A 24035-nucleotide genomic window follows, 5' to 3' on the forward strand; every position below is an offset into this window, starting at 1 on the left:
CCCCCCCATCAGCTGAAGACATGACATAAAAAAATTTCAGCCTCCAATTGTTAAAATGACTTGGGACTCTTTAAGGTGCAGAAAACAGGATCTTTCAATGAAAAATTATAGATATTTTATTAATAACAATTAATGCTACTTGAGCACCTTTTTAAAGAGCAGACCTAAAATCTGCTACTTCAGCTTTAAACTGTACAAAGCATTACTTGTATTTTGATTTTTTTGAGATGTTTACCTAAAATGGAATTAAAACAGTGCTCCTGAAATTCTGTCCTTCATAAACGTGTTTGAGCAGTTGTGTCAGTATGTACTTTTGGTCGTCTAAATTTGAAACAGGATTTTTGCTAAGAAGGTCAATGAAACTACTTTCCTTTTTGATCTTGCATCCTTGTGGGTGCCTGGCTAGTTCTTCTGTAAGAAAAGTTTGACTGGATGAGTCAGTGCACTGAGTCATACGCAGCATGAAGCCTGTAGTGCTCTAGACTAATTGGTAACAGTCTCAAATTTAATTAAAGCACAGTTGTCAGCTCAGTGTTACTGATTGACATCCCACTGAAGTATTTTGTTTTTAGCAACTTATATTAATTGTTCGTTGCTGTTAAAATTTGTGTGGTTTAAGATCTTGTTTCTGTTGAGTAGACCTGCCATTGCCATTATCTTTTACTGTCTTCTTTGTGATATTTTCTTATAGTACTTTGAATCTTTTTTTTTTTCATGTTAGGTCACATATAAGTTAATTATGCTCTTTACCATGCCTGTGGATTTACAGATGTTTAGAGTCCTTTGAGGATTTTTTCTTTTTAGTTTTCTTCATTAAGAACTGTCCTATTAGCACTGATGAATACTTTTTCACTTATTCTCAACTTTTAAAAGCATAAAGCAGTATTTCTTAAAAGTTAAAAAATTGGTATTTTTTGTGTTGATTTACAGATTACGTCTTCAGTTTGTTGGTTTTAATTTCTAGTGTTCCTCTTGGGTTGTTCCCTGTTTTACAATAAATGGCTTTTCTTTATCCCAGTGCCTGCATGTCATCCCCAGATGATGGCAGTGGTTTCCAATATCATTGGAGCCTTTCTGCCTGCTGTTCTTCAGTGCCTTTGTGTGTGTGTTTGTTTGCATGATGCAGCTTGAGGAGGCAAAGAGCTATATGGGGGCAGGAGGGAAGAGGACATGTTTTGAAGTTGTCTGTCTTTCATTAGAAGGGAAAAAAACCCTGCCAGAGCTTTATTTCAAATTTTTTTTACTTTTTTTTTTTTTTTTTTACTTTTTTTTTGCCCAAAATCATTTGCATTGATTAAAAAACCCTTGCTGGCTTTGTGTAGAACTCCTACTTGCTCCAGCTGAGAATTGAGGAGGGAAAACTTGAGTGGATGGTGGCTCTCTTGTCAACTCAGTTTCTTTCAACTGAGACAACATTTTTGAACTTTTAGAACTTGTGTATGCTACTTCTGTATATGCTAAGTACTGAAGCTGGGATGGTGAAGAAAAGTCTTTCTAGAGACTTGTGGAGATGGGAGCTGTTCGGATTATGTATGTTTTTTCTTTTGAACAGTTTTTCCTCTCTTGTAAGCTCTTTAGTTCTAAAGATGTTGCTAAATCACGAGACCATCATAATACAGGTCTGGTTCACATAACAAGTGTACAGTAAAATCTGGAGAAGGACTTTTGACAAGGATCTGTAGTGGCAAACAAGGGGGAATGGTTTTAAACTGAAAGAGGGAAGGTTTAGATTAGGCATTAGGAAGTAATTCTTTGCTATGAGAGTGGTGAGACACTGGCACAGGTTGCCCAGACAAGCTGTGGCTGCCTTGTTTTTGGCAGTGTTCAAGGCCAGGTCAGATGGGGCTTGGAGCAACCTGGAAGGAAAAAAACCAAAGAGTTGTATTTGTGTAATATCACTAGCATAGTCTTTTTTTTTTTTTTTTTTTCCAGTTTAATCTCTCTAAGAAAGGTGTTAAATATTAGCCCTCTCCCTGCAATGTGATATCCATGGTTTCAATATTTGCATGAAAGGTACTTTTTTTTATTTGTTCTAACTTGATGCGTGATAATATCATCAAGTTCCCTGAGCTCTTGTATTTTGAGATAAGTGAATCATACCATCTGCTACAGCTGTATAAAAGCAATGTTAATAGTCCTCCACAGAAAATTGCTGGAGCCTTCAGATGTTGTATTGGACCAGAGAGATGTGTCCTGAGGGGCTCCTCCACATTTCCTCTGTTCTTGTCTTCATCTAAGCTCAGTTTCATATAAAGCAGCACTGATAGAAGGTGTCCTGTTCTCTCCTGAAACAATCATTCACTTAGTTCTGAGATTTGTTCTTTGAATGTGACTTTCTTGTTTTTCTGGATTGTAGATTTCCCTTACACCAACTTTCTCTTAGGATGCAAGACTTACTGAGCCTTCTTCCTTTGTGGGATTTACTCTATGTATTTTTCCTGTCATCTTTGTCCTGATTTTATCCAGTTCCTTTTCTAGCTGTTCTTCCTTTTTCCCAAATCTTACTCTCCATCAAAATAGCTATTAATTTGGTTTTGCATATAATTTCGGGTTATTTAAAACCCTACATTTTAAAATAGGTTTATGGTTGTAACTTTTTCATGTAGGTATTTGTTCCATTACTTCACTTTGTGAACATGTTTAGATATTTTTACGATGGTCCCCAAAATATTTGTCCCAGCAACTAGCAATAAAATCATTAATGCAGCATATTTCAAAGCATCTTTTCCATTTGAAAAAAAGCAGTAAAGATTTAAAGCAAAGCTTCCACCTGCCTCAACAGTCACTGAGGAGAAAAGAAACTCTACTTGGAGGTATCCAGTTTCTAGGTAGAATGAAGTCAGATAAAAATCTTTGTTTCAGGTGAACATTTCTTGTTCTTTGCAGAAGATTTAAGGGAAGTTTTCTGTGGTGGAGACTTGTAGCTTGGTTTTTAAAGGCAGTAATATGGGAATTGTCATATTGTGGTTTGTACAGTAACAGTAGTAGTAGTATCTTCAGTGGTAAAGTTGTGTGAAGTGATTACTTTGTAAAGTATTAATGTCTCTTTTTGGAAGGAGAAGATCACATGAGCATTGTTGCTCATGTAATCTTGGTTATAGAGTTAGAAGTGGTGATAGATTCCTATTTGTTCTCATTCTGTTTCCCACAGACCATTTGTACCTGCATTTTTTGGGTTTTAGCACTTCAAACTTCTTTTGCTTAGGTTATTGCTGGGCAGAATCAGTCTGGTGTAAGTTGGAGTACTGAAGAAGCAGCAGTGAGATTCCTGACCTGTTAATGGGATTTCTGCATCTTGGTACAGAAGTCTTGAATATACCACGAGTAGGGAGATTTTCATTTGCTTTAAGTAGGGGGAATATTTAGGAATGTTTACACACAGTAAGAAGTCATGCCTTTTTAATTGTGTGGGACAATGCATTCTTTATAACAAGCAAATAACTAATGGTGGTATCTGTAATTTTTCCTCTGTAATTTCATTGAACATCTCAGTAAAATATTTAGAGGTTGTCTTCTGCGAGCATTGACATATTGCATGTTACAGCCAATAGTTTTGCCTTGCTTTGGTGTATGGATTATTTTTACAAGTACTGTACAAAATTTCTATCGGAGTAGGTCATTCTTCCAGGCAGGTAAGGGGAAAAAAAACCAAGCACAAAGCCAGTGGTGTCAGAAACACCAGTCTTGGAAGTATTTGTGAGTCTCTTGGCTGCTGGTAGAGAGCATAATTAGTTTTAAGACGTGATTTCAGCAAATGCTATGCAAAAATTGTGTCTTGTTGACCTGACTCTGAGTGGGCAAGAGTAAGCGCTCACAGCCTGATGGAGCTGGCATTTAGAAAATCCAGAAGGTAAATTTTAACACCTAGTGGACATGAAACAATTAAGGTACCAATTTTAGAATAATTTTGGAGGTTATAATAATTAATTTAAGAAACAGTGCAATAAATACACTTGGAAAGCTACTCTCAGCCCTGTGCGGGTTTTGTATGGTTTCGTGAAGAATTTTCTGAAGTCGTTTAGGATAAATGTCTTTACTTTTTCTCAGCAAATCAGATTGCTTATTTTAGGATTTTTCTATTTGAGTTGTGTATGAAAATATATAAACAATAAAAGCAAAAAATGCAATATAAGGGGCAAATTCAATATCAACTATGCAATTATTCTAAACAAGTCCTAAAAGCTGTGTAAAACAGTGGTTCTTAATCACAAGAAAATGTATCCGTACTCTTGTTTTAGGAGATGGAGCTCACAGTTGCTAGTTACCTTATCAAACTATGTTTAGAAATGTCTGAATGACAGTTTTGATGAAATACGTTTTGAGTAAAGGGGTGCAAATAATTATAAATGATGGTAATGCCATTATTTTTGGTCAGGCATTCTGCATTACTAGTGTTCAGGGAAGCACCTGAGGCTTGAATGTCATGGCCAGCCATGCCTATCAGCAGACACTGGTAAGAACATGCATGTCTACGTACCTGTCAAGCTTCACAACCTTTTTCTTCTAGAGATGGTTGCATATACGTTCATATCCTGGTTAAGGAGGTTGTGGAGTGAAGATAACAGCAGTGAATACACTCAGTTGATGTGACAGGGTGAATTATGTTGTGCATTGACTTTCATACTGAGTAAGTTTTCATCACCTGTTCTGTTTTTTGTTTCCCTCTGCTTTAATCAGAGCAGCTGGGGACAAATACCACTCTTGTTTTTGAATTGCAACTGGATTCTTACAGTGTATGTTCTAGAAAATTGCTGATCATCTCCAGTCATGGGTTCATATTCTTCTATCTACAGCAGTGAACATGAAAATGGAGTGTTGTGTGTGGTGGGTTATTTATCTGTTTATCTATCTGTTTATTTATTTATTTCTTTTGCAAGTTTAGGAGTCTCCATGACTTCTTTTCAGTACTGCTGGCCAATTCATGGAGTATGTTGTCCTTTTCTGTTCTTTCTGGAAGCAGTCACTAAATCACAGTTTTGAAAACTACTAGATTTTCATGGCTGTGGTTAAATTGGAGGAAGTGTTCATAGAAGCATAGAATGGTTTGTGTTGGAAGGGACCTAACAGTTCCACTAGACAAGGTTGCTCCAAGCTGTGTCCAACCTGGCCTTGAACACTGCGAGGGATGGGGCAGCCACAGCTTTTCTGGGCAACCTGTGCCAGGGCCTCACCACCCTCAAAGGGAAAAACTTCTTCCTAATGTCTTAATCTACATCTCCCCTCTGTCAGTTTAAAGCCATTCCCCCTTGTCCAAAGCCCCTCTTCAAGTTTCCTGTAGCTGCTTTAGGCACTGGAAGCTGCTCTAAGGTCTCCCTGGAGCCTTCTCCAGGCTGACCCAGCCCAGCTCTCTCAGCCTGTCTCCAGAGCAGAGCTGCTCCAGCCCTCAGAGCATCTCTGTGGCCTCCTCTGGACTCGCTCCAACAGCCCCATGTCCTTCTTGTGTTGTTGCCCCACAGCTGGAAGCAGGACTGCAGAGGGGGTCTCCCCAGAGCACTGTAAAGGGGCAGATCCTCTCCCTCAACCTGCTGCTCACGCTGCTGGGGATGCAGCCCAGCACACGGTTGGTTTCTGAGCTGCAAGTGCACACTACTGGGTCATGATGAACTTCTTAGTGCTGAAAGGGACTGTCCCACACAGGATACTTCAGTTTGCAGCGTCTAAGTGAGGCACATTTTCTGTGTTACTGGAGTGTGGAGATTTGCAGCCTTTGTTCTTACAGAAGTTTCAAAATTAGTTAGGGTTGGAAAAGACCTTAAGATCATCTAGTTCCAACCCCCCTGCCATGAGCAGGGACACCTCACACTAAACGATGTCACCCAAGGCTCTGTCCAGCCTGGCCTTGAACACCTCCAGGGTTGGAGCGTTCACAACTTCCTCGGGCAACCCATTCCAGTGCCTCACCACCAGAAGTTCTCTGTGAAGAACTTCTTCATTATATCTAATCTAAACTTCCCCTGTTTAAGTTCAAAGCCATGACCCCGTGTCCTGCAACTTCAGTCCGCAATGAAGAGTCCGTCTCCAGCATCCTTATAGGCCCCCTTCAGATACTGGAAGGCTGCTATGAGGTCTCCACGCAGCCTTCTCTTCTCCAGGCTGAACAGCCCCAACTTTCTCAGCCTGTCTTCATACAGGAGGTGCTCCAGCCCCCTGATCATCCTCGTGGCCTCCTCTGGGCTTGCTCCAACAGCTCCACGTCCTTTTTATGTTGAGAACACCAGAACTGGACACAATACTCCAAGTGAGGTCTCACGAGAGCAGAGTAGAGGGGCAGGATCACCTCCTTTGACCTGCTGGTCACGCTTCTTTTGATACAGCCCAGGATACGGTTGGTTTCTGGGCTGCAAGCGCACACTGAAGCCTGCTCATGTCGAGTTTCTCATCAACCACCATCCCCAAGTCCTTCTCCGCAGGGCTGCTCTGAATCTCTTCTCTGCCCAGCCTAATCAATGAACCTTCATTAAAGTTCTAATCTGCCTTTATTGTTGTTCAGCTATACCTATGGGGTTTTTTTGTCTTTTTTTTATTTTTATCTTTTATTTTTTTTTGTGAATTTTGGTACAATTTCCGAGATGTTGGTAATTCCAAGTTGTGCTGCCATCCTCCCCTGTAACTTTACTGCTCTGGTGTATTGCTACCTTATCAGGTTGGCTGTATACAGGACAGTGCAAGCTTGTGTATGCAACAGCAGGCAGCAGGGAAAGGGTAACTAATTGTGTGTTGATGTCTTGAGGAGCTCAACAGGATGGAATGTGTTGAGTTAGATCGAAGGAGAGGTTTTGCTAGCTCAGATTCTGCTTTGGGAAGAGAGGATTCAAAATTATAATTGCTTTTTAAGTTTTTTTTCTTGTGCAAGTAGCTGTTGGATGGAAATGCAGGATAAAGCTAGCAACTGTGAAACTAACAGCCCCATCTAGTTGTGCAAGTTGATGTGGAGCCAGCTAAGCACTCTAAGCAATTCTCATAACATTAAACCCATGAATAGTCTTTTGGAGGTAAATGAAACTATGTCTTAAGATAAACATGTGTTTAATTGCTTTGCTTGGAGGGAGATGACTACTAATCTATGTAATTACATGGAATTGTTACTGTTATCTGTATGGCCTTTCTTACTGTTGTCACACTCATTTGATCTTGTCTTGTTAGATAAGAAGTTCTTTTCGGAAGAACTGTATTGTATGTGTGTACAGTTCATAAAGCAAATGAGCTGTGCTAATGGTAATTCCTTTGGCCTGTAATAAATGATCATGGCATACAAGCGTGATTATAGCAACACTGAGTAAACCAATTTGTTTGCAGACAATAAATAATAGACAAAGGGGAGCAAGAAAGCTTTCTGTATTTACAGTCTATCTCCTCGTGATAAAACTCTCTTATTTTCTGTGTATTTGTAGGGATTTTTAAAACAGCTTTTTTACATGGAGAGTAGCATGTTGAGTAGCATTGCCCCTGTTTGTGTTTTTAAATGCTGTATTAGAACTGGTTGATTCAGCTACTGTTAAACACAATAATCTAGGTAATTGTTAGATGTGGTCTATCTATGCTTCTTTTTTTAGCTAATAAGAACTAAGAGAGGTGAGCCAAACCAGCTGCTTGTTTTGTAACATGCTGCCACAGGTAGTGCTTACTTTGTAAACAGCGTTGTCAGAATGAGAAGAATTTGGTATGCCGCCTCTTCCAGCTTTTGGCTGTCTATACTGTTATGTTGAAGTGCACCCAGATAGTTTAACAACTTCAATGTAAAATATAGTTTATTATGTTCTTAATGCACCAGTCTAATTCTTTTTGGAATTAACAGCTGAACATCTTGTCTTTAAAAATATTACCTCCCCCTGATTTGTAGAAGTCGTTAAGAATTCGCCAACGAAGTTTAAGTTTTCAAGCAGGTATTCTTTATTGCAGCGCTGGGAGACACAGGGGATATCTCCTCCTAATGTGTGTCTCATTTAAGCATTAAGCAGACTGTGATTATATTATTGCTTAACATACATATTCATTACAATTCCAATAAACTTCATACATATGCATTAGTTGTCCGAGAATCGTTTTAAATAATTCCACACCTATTTTCGCATGTGCATAACAACGTGGTAGTGGTCTTTGGTGGTCATTTTACTTCTTCCAATGATCTTCATTACTTGGCTGTTCCTTGAACTCTTTTTCTGGAAGTCTGTGAAGCATGCGCAGTAGATAAATGCTTACACCAGCTTAGTTAGTTCGGTATCACCACTGACATAAATGAGTGATTTCTCCTCATCCTTCTACTTACCAGTTAACTTCGCTACAGCACCTCCTGAACATCTACTAGTTTCAGATACTCCCTAGCTACAGTCCTGTTTTGGTTACAATAAATCTTGTATGAAGGTCATAAGGTTCTAAAACTATGTCAGCTACAACGATTTATCTTATACAAGGATCCTTATTATGTTCTTTTGGTTGGGCTTTTTAGGTTTGGAAAGTTTTGTTGTTATGTACAAAGCCACCAAGATTAAAGTTACTTGAAGCTGCATTTTCTTATTTACAAAGGATTATGTTTCATTTTGTACTTCCTTGTCTCACCCCAAAAAAATAATTTTCTTAATTTAATCATGACATTGTATTCAGTCATTTCCAGAATGGCATGTTATATTAAAATACACAATTGAGAATGTTTTTTGCCTTAAAAAGGAAGTAAAGGGACACTCGTTCAGACTACGTTGTAGATACATATTTTTTCAGTCACGTATGTCAACACTTTAAACATGTTTTATTACTGTAATTAATTATGTGCTGCTGATTAAGATTTCTTACAATACTGTTGAACCAGTTGCATGAAGAGCTTCTACAAGAGGTTGGAAGTTCCTGGTGTTCAATTATATGCTCTCAAGGGCAGAGTGGGTGCATTCTGTAATAAATGAATTTTGTGAAAACCGTATAGTTCTACGAGGTTTCTATGCTAATTATTTTTGCCGGTGGTGAATGACAGGATTTTTCTCAGGGTCTGTATTATGTTTTGATTGCTGTATAAATGTAATAAAGAGTATTAAAGTAAATGATAAGTCTTACTGTTCTCACTAGGAGTTTGCACTGATATTTGTGGTAGGAAATTAATCTGGTTTTAATTGCCTGTGAGTCTGAAGTATGTTCCTTTCTGTAAAGCTGATCTCGCATAAATATAAATCAGTAACTGCCTGTTCTTTAATTATGTATTAGTGTATTGTACCTGCATACTAAGTGAGAATATGAGCATCTCCAGTTACAGTGTATTGGAGGTCATTAAATCTTCTTTGCTCTATGAAGTTTAGTAGCACTGCATTTCTAATTACTGAAAAATGTTCAGTGTTTGTTGCTTGGTTTAGAGCAGCTATGTTTAGCTACAGTAAGGTAGTCAGTCACTTGGTAAGTAACTCCATAGGGATTTTTCACAGTATGGAAAGCAATTGCTGTAAAACATCCTACAAAATTACAAAAGTATTTTTTAAGAAATCTCTCATTGTAAGTAAAAAAAAAATGGAATAAATTATTTGTAAATATTTTTTAGTATTTCATAAAAGCATGGCTGAATTCTACCCTATTCCCAAAATATTGTATTAATTTCATGAAAAGATGACTAATGTAACCTGGATACTCAGTATCAGTGTCTCATCTTCCCTTGCCACTTCACATTTGACCTTTTCCCTCTTCAGGCAGAAATTATTTCATCTTAAAAGGACACTGAAATGCGTTGGGACCAAGTGATTTGCAGAAAATATTTTTATTGGCTTTAGGCTGTCAGTTGTAAGACTGAAGTGATCAGAAGCTTACCTCAGTTTAGCAATAACTCTTTTCATGAACTGTAAGGGTAAACTTTAGTAATATTGTTGTTGCCATACTGCAAATATTGCTGTAATATAAAGTAGGAATTTGAGCCAGCACATTTCTCTTTCTAAAAAGCATTGTAAACAAGGCTGATGGTCTAATCCGTGAACATGATTTCTGGTGATTCTCTATTCATATAGCCATTTATGTGATTTGTTTGGATACTAGTAAATCTTGAAATGACTGGAACAAGGTCTGGTTGATCCACACAATACAAAAATGACGTATGCAAAAATAGTATTATGTCACGACATGCCAGATCTTTTAATTCATCATAATATTAGCAGACCTAATTAGCATCCAGTGCAAGATACATGGCATCAGCCAAGGTCTGGAGATAACTGAATTTGTGTGGCTCTTAGGGTATGCTAGCCTACAGCACAGTCTTTTGTTGCTACAGACAGTCCTTTGACAATGCATCCTCAGCAGTGGTCTGTGCTTCTAAGTGGAACATCGCTTTTGATAACACTTAGCCTACCTTCTTGCAGTGTTTAAATGAGGCATTATCAGCACGGTGTTTGACTTGCCTGTGTTAGGGAAGCGAATGCTACTTGATAGGTTAGGGTGAACTGGTGTGATAAGGGTATAAGTCTGTTGCACAGTTGCTCAAACTCTGCTTCTGATGTTCGATTCTGCTCATCAACCCAACAATCTGCAAATAGAAAAGCATCTAAATTACAGGCTACCTTTGGCAACTCTTCATCGCATCCCTTTCTAGCTTTGTCCTGAACTGTTCATATCCTGAGTAAGAAGCAGATAGTTGGCAGGCATGACCTTTTCAAAGAAATACTGATCCTAGAGCTGAAGTAACGGAGCCTGGGTTCACTAGTATCAGAAGCAAAGCTGGTAATATGTCATGTTTTACTGAATGTGCCCCGAGCCCACAGTTCTTAAGCACTGCTGTCTTTGAGAAAAAACACATAGCACAGTGCAGCTGGAGGACGATGTTGTCTATTAATTCTGGTGAAATATGGAAATATTAATAGCCTGATTTTACTTTAAAAACTTTTTTCTTTTTAAAATGTGAAGAGAAATAGCTATGGAGTATACATGTAATTTGTGAGTCAGCTGAGCTTCAGTATCCTAAAGAACAAAATCAGTTCTGTTAATCATATTGACTTGCTGCTGCCCAATTCCATGGAGAGTGCTAAAAAATAAAAAAAACACCCCAAAGCATGTCAGTTTTGAACAATTGAAGTAACTGTTAATGACAAATGACCAAAGGATCACACTGTGGCCGTTACATACGATGACTGAGACTAAGATTCTGTGAGCGTTCAAGGCCAGGTTGGATGGGGCTTGGAGCAGTGTGGTCTAGTTGGAAGAGTCCCTTCCAAACCAAACCACTCTATGATTCTGTAACATTGTTTAGAGTAAGTAAATATGCATCATGTGTTTCCAGTTTTATCCAATAATATAGTAGTGTGGATTTGTCTTGTGAGGGAGCATACGAAACATTATGGTTGGGGTTTTTTTTGCTTTGTTTTTTTTTCTTATACCTTTCTTATGAAATTGAACTTCTGTTTACATACTTTGTAGAAAATATAGTTCTTCATGATATTTGGGAGCTAATGTTTCCTAACAGATCACAAATGCCATATTACTTTGAGTTTTTGCATATATAATTAAAAAATTAACTTTTGGATGCTGAGATTCAGAAACCTCTTTTTAGTATGTTCAGATCTGAGTTACAAAAAGTGAAATTAAGGACTAGCTCAGAGAAGGAGAGAACTTGCTGAGTTAGTTACTGGAAAAAATGTTAATAAGCTTATTGTATGAATAATGTCAAAACCAAAATGGGAGCTTCTTCTCAGAAAACTGCCTTTTGACTTTCTTTTCTAGAATAATAATATATTGGATAACATGTAATTTTTCTTGAAATATCCATGAATTAACCAGTAGGGAATATTAGATGAAAAAATACTACTAAGAGAAAAGTAGTGAAAGAGTTTAGATGAGTAGATTTTTTGATGTTGAAGGTAAGTTACTCTTCTTAACAACAACTTCCATTCATAATGTAGTTGAGTTGGTGGCTACATGTAACTTAAGATCTTGTGGTTCCACTTCAGCCAAAGGTGAACAATAAAAATAATTATTTTTCAAGGCAGTTTTTTTTTCTGCTGGTGAAGGCCATGGGGTTTATTTAGAATTTTCTCTCTTTTTTTTTTTTTTTTAACTGTGGTAAGCTCAAAAAAAAAATAAAATTGAGCATATATTTGCATGCTGTTATTTTCATATAATGGCACAATTAGCAGAAAAACTGTTGTGAGATTATTTATAATGTTACAAAGTTACGTAATTATTATCTAATGATAGGAGAGCATTTGTGAGATTACTACATGTTGCAGGATTTTAAGCACTTTAGTCTGATCAGAGTTGTAAATTGAGTGCAGCCATGAACTTCAGTTGACAGGAAAAAGACTCCATATGTCTTTCAGATGAAAATGATCCAACTTCCATTAGTGTCTTTTGAATAGATTGCTTGTTACCATAATAATATGTTCCAAAGTTAATGCTGACATTTTGGATTGTTCTGTGTAACTGAGATGGCGTAACTGACTTTATCCATGTACTAATTTACAATGGCTTTGCAATTAATAACTTTGTTTCTTTGTTTGTAAATGTTAAGTTTTTAAAGAAGCACTTTTTTTATTACCTAAATATGTTCCCAGTGACCCGAGGCAAACAGTTCAAAGCTCCTTTTGGACTATATTCTTTTATTTGCTGCACACAATGATCATCGTAATTTGTTCATAAATAATTGTGAGAGAAGGTAAAATGCAAAATAATACCTGAAATAAACTCTATGTAAGAGATGTGAAATTACTTCCTTTTTGTCTCTGACAAAGTTATACCTCAATAGTGCCTTTTAAATTCTTACAAAATGAAAGTTTTGCTTCCTGCTGGTTATTACCATTTTCTGGACTGTGGTGTTCAGCGCATGTGTTTAGGAAAGAGAGTCCTAAATTTAATTTTTCCATTATATTTGGTCATAAACATGATCTAGCAAAACCACTCCAACAGATGTTGACATGTGGCTTTGAACATGATGAGCTGCAGAGCAGTTTTCTGTGTGTACCTCAAATATCTTGTAGGCTCATGTTAGAAGTTTTGCTGTTCCTTGCAAACGCTAATCTTAAAATTTCTTTAAGAAGGGTCGCAGCCCATGTGGGAACGAAGATGACACAATGGTTGTCTGCTTTAGCATAGAAAAATATTGACAGAATATATTTAGTGGATTAAAGGCAAGTGCTGTGAGAAGTGCAAATGTTGGATATGTAAGCATTCAGGAGAAATGGTTTGGCTTTGGTATTTTGGTTTGGTTTTTTTGGGGGTTTTTTTTGGGTTTTTTTTGGTTTTTTTGGTTTTTTTCTGTAATGTAAAAAAAATTCCAAAGGAATACAAAACCATGGTAAGCTTGCCCTTTCCATTACTGTATTTGGCATACGAAACCAGTATTTTTAACATGATTGTGTTTTGAGAATTGTATGCGATAATATCTGCACTGCCATAATTTGATTAAAAATCAACAGTTTATGGAAATGATGTTCATAGGCTTGAGTTGTGCATGCTAAGAAGGTGACATGGAGGAAGAAGGTAGGAGAAGTTACTGTTTATGTCCTTCTGTTGGTGAACAATTTCAGCAGCGAATAAGGTTTGAATCAGATATTGGTGTGAAGAAAAACAACCAACCCATCTGCTTTCATCTAGAATGCTTAGCTGCACAAAACAGGTTTTGTTGCCATCCATTCAGTTTCTTACGAAAACATCCAAGTTGGAACATACTTTTATCTCAGAATTATTATCTTTTCTGTTAATTAAAAATCGCATTCCATAACATGGAATATATATAACATGGTTTTGGTAGTGTGGGAATATGTTAGATCGTGTTGGTCCCAGAAACAGCTTAACTGGTTTATATGGAACTAACTCCTTGCCATGTTAAGGCACCAAGGCAAGCTGACCTTTAGAGGTCCATGCTTGTCCATCTTCTGCCACCTTGCAGATGAATTAATTTTCATTGTACAGCGTAGCATGCATGTACATACATAGTTTAATATTTGCAAAACAAAAGGGGTTTAACTTAAGTTTTAAATTAATTTGGACAAAATGGGTTAGTGTAATTTTATTGATTAGAAAGCTAGGACTATGTATTATATAAAATTACTGAATATATATATTTTTACTGTTCATTGGTGTGCATATAAGCTAAAGGTAATCTGTAAAGGCTCTCTGAACTTTGTTTCTCCTGTTCATTAGAAAGAGTATTCAAAAATAAATTAATTATAATTTTAGGAACAGAAAAATAGTATGTACTATATTGCTGCAAGTTACAACATGGGAAGTTTATTTCAAGTAAGATAGATTTTTTTTTCTTTTCTGAATAGATTTCTGTTTCTTCCTTCACTTGGACAATTATCTTAAAATTAAGGCAATTGAATATGACCATAAATTTCTGATTTTCTAAGGACCATCACAGTAATCTCTTACTGTAAAATGTTTTGTTGAAGTAAAAAAGTGAAATTGAAGAAAAACCTCAACAATGTACAAGTGCTGATACTTTCTTACTGTATACCAGAGAATGTCAGAACTGATGTTAGGCCTGTATGAAATGTTTGTAACTTAATTCTGCTGAGTGTCATAGATTTGAGAGCAGCAGAACCTTTTCTCCTGTCTTGTGTCATACTGATCAAATGTATTTTGGGATGAAAAATACTTGCTCATAGACTGAAGTAGTAATTGGTCTTCTATTGGAATTCAGAAAATGAGTTGGAATATGATGAACCATATTTATTTGTTCTCATCAATTACTACTACTATCTGGGAAGGAGACTGCAAAGCAGAACAGTTCTGAAATTAGTAAGTTTTGTTAAATACTATTTTTTTCAAATCATAGTTCTTCATGCATCTAGAAATGTGTATATGTAACAATATTTACTAGTGGTGTTCTTAGTGATAGTCTGTAGGGGTCAGAATAGGTCTGTTCACACCTGGAGGTTCCCATTCATTCCATGCATACCAACCTTAACGTGTTATAATTCTCTATAGAGGGTGGATGTGGTTTTGGGAAGGTTGCCTCCTTAAAGCAGTGTGTCCTGCTGTCTCCCAAGAGAAGCCCATTTAGGATCTTGGGAATTCATGGTCAAGCCGTGGTCAAGCCTATTGGCTGGAATAGGATTTGCAGTCTCTTTGTTGGATCACTGTCCTCTTCCGTAGTATGTGTAAGTTCTGTTTTGTGTTGTGGTAGAACAGAGTTCCTACTTTTAGAAGCTGGAAGGAAATAACATTTAAGTATGTATATAGTTTTCCTCCTTAGTATCTCTTTTGTCCTTCTGATTAATTTTCTGTTTGTTTATTGAAACTGTAGCTTCAGCAAGGTTGGTATTAACAAAGGCCGGCACTCAGCATTCATTTTCAATTTTGAGCTGGTGAACTTTGAGATTTGCAGAAGGGAAGGAAAAATCTAAAGAATTGAGAAGAGATTTTGCCTTTTCCCACTGAGGACCTTAAAATATGTCCCCAAACAAGAGCCTTTATGTACTCCAGTAGTTATTTTTTAAATTGATATATTAATTCATACCTTTGCAGTGATTAGTTGTGAAAAATATGGTAAGAAAAGCACACAGCAGATCAATTATTCCTTTAAAAAAAAGCTTTGCTAGCAAATGATTCCTGTAGAATTCCTTGTCACTGCTCCCCACTTCAACTCAGTTTGTTATTCTCCTTAAGTGTACCTGAAATAGTTGCATTATAGTGTATTCAAATGGTAAGCTGTGGCAAATCAAGATGTTTGAACAAGAGGTCAGGTATATTTATACTTCAATGCACTTAGAGCTGATATTTAAAAATACAGTAGGGTGGAAAACAAGTTGTGTTGTGGAAAACAAGTTGTGTTGTGACAATGAACAATTTCTGTTGTGAATAACAAGTAAATTCAGACAAGTTTAAAGAACATGAATCATCATAGAAACACCAGGAGAATGAAGAAGCAAAAAGCATCTTGCAGTGTGTTGATTATTTTGTTGGTGATATTACTTTTTTGTTCCTGGGATTTTTTTTCCACCAAGTGATGGAATAGATAGAAATAAGAGTAAGTACTTTGATACCTACCAACAGTGCCTGGTGATGCAGTGATAAATGAAATATTGTTAGCCTTAATAAACATCTCGGTTCAAAATGCAAGCGTACTAGTAGTTTGACCTTCTCTGCATTTACAAGAAAACACTAGCGCATATTTCAAACATGGAAACCGCATTATTGTGACAAACGTTGGCTTGTCATCCCACTAAGAAAGATCAGTGAAAGCAAAGAGAGAAGTGCCATGACCTAGTTGTGATTGGCTTGGAATACGCTTGTGGATGATGGCTTTAGTAACATTGAAATATGCTATTGCTCTAATTCCATAACCATTTATTTTTGTGAACTTATTGTTAGAATATCCAGTATAACAGTATGTCAAGAAAAATTGTTATTTTGATGTTTGTTGTCTCAATTGCATGAGTCTTTCTCTGTATTATTTTTGTTTCTTCATCAGTAGATACCAGGCATTTTCTGTTCTTCTAATGAGTTGAAAAGGTAGAAGACATAGTTTGGGTGCTGAATAGGTGTTCTTCCCTTTTTCTTTGCAAAGTTTGTTTCAAATAAACTGGTATTCTAGTGATTTTTGTTTCAAGCTTGTAAAAAAGTGCAAAGAGTACCATTTACGTTCAAAGCAAATATATTATGCTAGCACTGAAAAGATGCTGATTTCATGATTGTTATTCTCTCTAACTCCTGACTTTTATTCTGGAAGACTGAACGTGGAGGGTGAGGGGCTGTTGGGACGGGCTGCATTCTCTGCTGTGGCAGCAGGGATTGTGGATATATTTCTTTTCTTTACCTCCCACAGGAAAGTTCTGTGATTCTAGTTTATCATTTTGAAGCTCAGTTTTGGGTGGAAAATCCTCCGTTGGGCATGTATCATTTGAAACAGTATATTTGTATTTACTGCCCAAGTGTGTAGCTTTTTCAAGCTAATTTTTCTTCTGCTTATATTTTAAACTTTACATTCACATTGTTTTCTATTCTAGAATCAGCACTACTTTTGGCTTAGTTTTTTGCACGTCAGGAAGTATGTCCTTCTGATAGCTGAAAGAGGTGACTAAGTAGGATTCTCCCTTATTTTGGCTTAATAATGAATAACATTTTCCTTATAAAAGTAAATTTGAACAATTTTTGATACATATATTGCAAATTACAAAGGTGAATTATTTCTACATTGTATAGAGGTCGTGCATTGTAATATATGTACTATCAGTTTGTCTTTCCATGGCTGGCCTGCTGTTCTGTTTGACTGGCACGATAGCTGTCTTCACTGCCTTCTAAGTGATTTCCTCATGGTGTGTTTGATGGGTCTGATGAACATTTAATTTGTGAGGAGGATACTCCAACAAATGTACTCTGAAGGGTACTGCAAAATATTCTCTCAGTACATTATCCTGCTATACTTGAATGATTGCCACTTAAAGAAAGATTTCTTTATACAAGAAGAGAAAAACACCAACAGTGTGATTCAAGAGCATCTGAGGGGAATAATTGTAGTTGTTTCTTCTGTGAGTGTGCGTTAAGTATTTGGAGGAAGTGAGAAATGGGGCTGGAGGAAGGAACTGCATTTTCCCAGGAAGATTGATTTGGGATTGATTTTTTGGTGGGTTTTTTTTTTTTCTCTTATATCAGTGAATTTGTAGTTAAGGCGTTTCAGGTGATAGCAGTTACTGAAGGCCAAGAGGATGATCATTAACAACATAGTTTGGGGGGGGGGTTAATAGAAAAAGTGGGGGTTGAAGAAAAAACAATGCAGTACAAGGTCATTTTTAGGACATAACAGGCTCTTGGTTTTTAGAAGGAATTCATGTTATATGTTGGTAAGAGCCATGGGGAATGCTTTATGTGTATTAGTTATTCATAGCATAATAATGATATTTTGGTGTTGTGTAAGTGCGAAGAAGCTGAGACAAAGTTTATCTAGACCAGAAGGTAAACACAAGTCTGTCATACCGGCAACGATGGAAAAGACCTGGGATAGAAGACTGTTTTGCATGCTCCTTCGCGTACTATATTCAACTAAATATGTCTTGGATATTGAGATTTTGTACAATTTGTCACAGACCTGTTTGAGGCTATGTCAGGGTTGCAAGAGAAAGAAAAAATGTTTAGTGACAGATCAGCTGATTGCCATCAAGTGCTTGAAAGAATTAAGGTTAGTAGCAGAAAATAAAGTTGCACATCAAAGGATCAAATTACTTTAAGAACATGGTAAGGTTCTTGCATTTAACAAAGAAAGCAAGCAGAGACTAGAAATTACTGGAGCTAATGACGAAACTTGTGATTTACAAGTTTTTAAAGTAAGTCTCATGCAGTTTCAATTTGTGTCATGTCTGAGTTTCAATTTTGTATAAGTTCTGCAATCTCTTTTTGCTACATAGTAAAGGAAAAATAATTGCAAAGGTTACCAGGTATTCTGGAGTAACCTTTATGAGCTGTGGAATTACAGATGACTTCAGTCATAGTAAAATGAAGCGCCTAAAAGGTATTCATTAGGTGGTAGCTTGTCAGTGAAAAGTTTCGTATACAAAAATGAGGAAGATGAAGTGTTTGTATCTCGATCTTAGAGCTAGTTGTAAAATGAAAACTATAAAGTTTTTGTTTGTTTCTGTCTGTATGTCATGAAGGAGCAAAATGGTTTCTAAAACACAGTCACAAACTGATTAGAAAATTCCCGAGGGGAACTCTGATGGGGCTGTCATAACTTAACAATGGAACGGTGAGTCACTGCAGGAGGAATTCATGTAATAATCTTTTCCGGTATTTATAGGATCAGGAGGATAAAATGTCATTTAATTTTATTTGATTAAAAACTACTAGGCAAAAGAGAAAAAGGAAGAAAAAATGAAGCATCTTTATTTCAGGCATGAAAGATGAATGGGATGTATAAAAACTGTATTATGAGGCAATGTAGTAAAGTGAGCTATTGAAAATGTGACCAATGCTCCAAAAAGGTTGTTAATAATAAAATTATTTGATAACTTAAGGTGATTTTTTTTTTTTTTTAGGTTCTACATGCAAAGGTGCTTTTGAGTGGAACAGGCACCTGTATGAATACTTGTTGTTAGTTCAGGCATATGTATCTGTCCAGTTCAAAGGTTATATCCATGGAAGGTCTACCTTACAGAATTATGTAAAGTGTACTTAATGTAGCCTTAATTAGGTTTGTTAGGAGGCCAAAACCACTTCAGCTTATTCCACTGATGCTGGTGATGCAGTATTTGATCCAGCACTGTCTATTCACTCCTGCAGTCCCTTGTGCTTGAATCAGAGCTGTATCTTCTTCTGAGTAGTGCTCCCGATTTAAAGATTACATTACAATTGTCTGCTGTTGCTTAAAGGTTTGGTTGGTTTGTGTTGGTTCTTCCAGAAAGGGCAATATAATTTGGTAAGCATGTGTTTATTCACAATGAATGCTGCATGAATTCTTAACTAAAGCTTTTTGATGCTGTCACAATATTGAGAGTTTGTCACTTTATCATGGTACAATGAGCTTTATCCTTTCTCTTCTTATTTCCTTTGCACTACTAGCATTTATTTTTAGTTTATTTATAAGATCTGCTGTACGGTACATTAATATTCATTATATATAAGGGGTTTACCAAGCTTAAAGTTTATCAAATTTGAAATTAGTGAAAGCAAGAGGCTGGTAGATGTGTGTGAGGACAGGTGAGACTGTTAAGCAAAATAACAAATCTAAGTATTCTTGAGTGAGCTACAAGATCTCCAAAATTCATTTTTTGGGGAAAAAAAAGATAGGTAGTAGTAAATATTCAGCTGCTCCAGGCAACGAGTCAGCTTTATTTGGAGGCTGGCTCAGACGCTTCTATACAAACACCTGTAGGATGAGGAATTAGAGATGTGTGCACAGCTACAGGGGTATGACATTGTTGGGATCACAGGAACATGGTGGGATGGCTTCTATGACTAGAGTGTTGGAATGGAAGGTTGTAGCTCCTTAGGAAAGACAGGCAAGGCAGACGGGGAGAGGTTATAGCTATTTATGTCAGTGATAGGCTGCAGAGTATGGAACTCTGCCTGGGTGATGAGCCAATAGAGAGCTTGTGGGTCAGGGTCAAAGAGAGAATGGCAATGGGGGTCATTACAGTAGGGATCTGTTACAGGCTGTCTAATCAGGAGGATTCTGTGGATGAAGCTCTCTACAAACAGATAGGAGCATCCTCACACTTGCAGGCCCTTGTCCTCATGAGGGACTTCAACCATCCTGATACCTGTTGGAGGGATGGTATGGCCTGGCACAAGCAATCCAGGAGGTTCCTCAATTGTTTGGAAGACAACTTTGCCTTACAAGTAATAGAGGAGCTGACAAGGAGAGGTGCCGTGCTTGACCTTGCGCTCACCAACAGGGAGGGACTGCTTAGAAATGTGATGCTCCAGGGCAACCTTGGTGGATTTTGAGATCCTCAGGACAGTGAGAAGAGCATGCAGCAAGCTCACTGCCCTGGACTTCAGGAGAGCAGACTTTGGCCTCTTCAGGAACCTGCTTAGTAAGGTGCCATGGGATATAGTCCTAGAGGGCAGGGGGGCCCAAGACTGCTGGTTGATATTCAAGGAACGCTTGCTACAAGCTCAGGAGTGTTATGTCCCGACTAGAAGGAAGTGCGGCAGGAGGGCCATGAGACCTCCATGGATGGATAAGGAGCTGCTGAGGAAACTTAGAAGGAAAAAGCAGCTTATAGAAGGTGGAAGTGAGGACAGGTGGCCTGGGATGAATACAGAGACATTGTCCGGGAAGCCAGGGACCAGGTCATGAAAGCTAAGGCCCAGTTAGAATTGAGTCTGGAAAGGGATGTGAAAGATAACAGGAAGGGCCTTCTATAGGTATGTTTCTAACAAAAGACACACTAGGGATAATGTGGGCTATCTCTGGAAGCTACCAGGTGAACTGACTACCCTGGATTTGGAGAAGGGTTTTTTTTAAACAAAACAACCAAACCCAACCCAGGTGATGTTGCTAATGTTGATTAAACTCACTTTTTGCAAGAGGAATTATGATGTAATTTTGGTTTTGATTGTTTTGTGTTGTTGCAGAATAAGTGCAGTCCTAATTAACACTTGAGACTGGTGTGACCACGTTTCTGAGTGGGTTAATCCTATGCAAGAAACAAAATCTGGTTTTAATTTTCTACTGTTGTTTCACATTTTCCTGAAGGGATTTATCTACAGAAATAGAAGATAAAAGTGACATGTTTGTTTACTGCTTATGTACCTTACTTCTGGTAAGGATTAAATGGAAATAACTTGAGTGGAAATCAAACAATATCAGACATTTCTTGGAAACTTTCGGAGTAATTTAAGAGGATTTGTATATTTTATAGATTAAATGTTAATTTAGATTTCATGTTAATTTCAGAGTTAACAATTACACTTTTATGTTAGTAATTTTCATTTAGGAGAGAGAATACAATTTTTTCTAATTACTTTAATAGCCCACTCAATAGCCAGTATTGGATTTTTACAAGGTTAGCAGAAGTAACAGTGCAGAACAAAAAACCCATTCTGAATGGAGCCTCTGTCATGAGAGAGGTTCTCTGAATCTGGTCAACAGTGATAATGTGAGAGCTTATAGACAAAATATGTCATCAGTAGATTGGACTTTTTAATGTATATAAGTATTTTAAAAACCTAGTCAAATTCTTGTGGTTAGTTGTCTTTTAAAAAATACCCATACTTTTTTGACTGTTTCAGTTTTGTACTTATAAATTGGTTTCAGTGAATATACTTTGGTTTTAGGCAGAAGATAAATCAGAATCCTTAATTAAATAGTGGGAGCATTTATATAATATGAGTATCATATCCTCTGTAATATAATTTTGTCTTCTGCTTAAAAAAATCTGTATCAGTTATTTATTTTTTTGAATGAGTGGTGCAATTTAATGTTGGATCATGAGTCAACCCAATTTTTTTTTCTTTGTGAAATGTTATAGGAAAGTTCTGCTTTTAGAGCATAGGTTTAGGAAACATGAAGGTATCACACAAAGAAGTTAAATTGTGACAACCTAAAGATTTGAAAGGATCATAACTTGTTCGTATAATCACGTTAGAGTTGTATTATTATTCTTCTCATACATATTGTTTTATTATGATAGAATTTCCATTAAAAAGCCTTTATTTATGTTCTCTAAAAACTATTTCTTGAAAAATGTTTGTGTCTGTCTTCATTGCCTTTGAATTTCTGTTTTTATCCAAAGGGATTTTGTGGTTGAATCTTAATTCTTTCAAGAGATAAGTTACAACATTTCCCTTAAAAGGTGCTTACCTTTAGGGTGTGTAGTTTTTGAAAATAAGTTTAGTTCACATCAATTTCTATCTAATATGATTGCACTTGTTAAGTGGTCTTCAAAAACTGTTTCACACACAAAAAGTAATTTGAGAATTTAGAAAAAGCCTAACGAGAAATACGTACTGAAGGGTGCAGAGAATTTTGTTGTTCCAGTTTAGCTTGCATGGAGTCTGCTGTTTCCCCCAGTCAGTTAAACGAACTCAGGGGTAAGATTTATGGCAATTTAGAGATGCAGAAACTAGAAAAAATGCTGCTCAGTCACATTTCTACTTTGGTTTTAAATGCAGTGTTATAAAACAATAAAATTCTGTTGCTTTCTAAACTCCAGTATGTTTTCCCTAGGGTATAGAATTATAGATACTTTTTTAGTAATTTGAAAAGAAATATTTTGTAAGTGGAACTGCAGTCATGCAACCTCTTCATTGCTAAGTGAAGAGCCAGTTATTTCTGTCAGCAATATAGTTCTTGCTTTTTAAGCTGTTAAGTGTGAGTGTTGTACTTAACAAAGGCCAAAGGAGAAAGGTGCATGGGACACCTTCTAGAAACAGTCTTGCTATTTTACAGGTAAAGACTTAAAGCAGCATTAAGTTCTACCTAATTTTCTCGTTTTTCCTGTTAATGGAGGCATAGCCCAACCTGCCTTGGTTCAAGGGGGATGACTGCGTCCCAAGTCATTGTTTATTAGGAATGTTTCAGGAGCAAAGCCTCCTGGTCAGCCTCTTGGTCATGTGGTCTCTGACTACAGAAACCTCTAGAATGAGCCTGCAGAAACCACATAGCCAGGAGAGCAGTTTTCACCTTTCCGGAGTGTTTATCTCAGCTGCCCTTCTCCTTCTTTCCTCCTTTTGAGACTTGCTGTGCTGTGACTATACTGAATGGTATGTTTTCCCCCATGTGAGGAAATCAGCAAAAGCAGCTTTAAATCAACAAACATTTATTATTATTATTATTATTATTATTATTGTTGTTGTTGTTGAAAGGTAAAGGTGTTTTATCTTTCACTCAACAGCGTTTCCTTGACATGACGTTTGGAGCCGGTGGTCACACTACAGCTCTTCTAGAGAAAGCCAGCGACATCATGATATATGCACTGGACAGGGACCCCACAGCTTATAGCATAGCTCAGCAGCTTTCAGAATCGTACCCGTAAGTTGTCTTCTCCTGTCTTAAATATGGTTGAGATAAGGTAGATACTGTGCTATTATGTCCACAATTGAATATGTCTCTATAGTTTTGATAAATAGTTTTTAATGGCTTATTGGAGAATAGTACTATATACTATATATACCCCATTAAATAGCACATCCAGTTCATTTTAGGAGTATTTGCATGCAATTTCTTCTGAGGTTTTTGGAGTTAAATGCGTTTTTTTCTGTAAATTGTTAATTTTGAGTATGTGTCAAGTGACCGATTTTATATTTAAAAGTTGTTTTAAGAAAGTTTCATGTGTTCTGTTTGCTTTGAGATGATTCTGATGGCAGGATTATACAAAACATACACTTTGTGGTAAATATGTCATGAAAAAAGATGAAATAATATACTTTTAAATAATGAGGTTATTTAAATATTGCTTATGAATATTTTAATTTTTTAAAAATAAATGAATTTTAATTCAGTATTAGGTTTGCTAAATATTTTGCCGCTGGCTTCAGAAACTAGTAAACAATTGAATAAGCTACTATTTCTGTGTAAAGCTCATTTTCTTTTAAGAGTGCTGAATTTGCTAAACGAACAATTGCTAAATGCAAATTTTTAGTTTTCTGTGGTCATACAAGTTCCTTTATTCAAGAAACAGCCCAGTTAGAGAGCATTC

General features: G+C 36.8%; 1 protein-coding gene across 1 annotated transcript in view; it reads left to right on the forward strand.

Annotated features, from left to right (window-relative positions):
• The window catches only part of LOC104408985 (putative methyltransferase-like protein 15P1), a gene marked incomplete at its 5' end in the record, with an annotated part of 37462 nt that extends 14090 nt beyond the window's left edge, over positions 1 to 23372 (forward strand). The window contains one exon of the mRNA XM_010018740.1: positions 23232 to 23372. Within this exon, the coding sequence (XP_010017042.1) occupies positions 23232 to 23372 (141 nt within the window). The remainder of the gene's footprint in view (positions 1 to 23231) is intronic.
• Positions 23373 to 24035: the final 663 nt, after the last annotated feature.

The sequence above is a fragment of the Nestor notabilis genome, unplaced genomic scaffold (genome assembly GCF_000696875.1).
Source record: "Nestor notabilis isolate BGI_N333 unplaced genomic scaffold, ASM69687v1 scaffold24217, whole genome shotgun sequence".
Lineage (NCBI taxonomy): Eukaryota > Metazoa > Chordata > Aves > Psittaciformes > Psittacidae > Nestor > Nestor notabilis.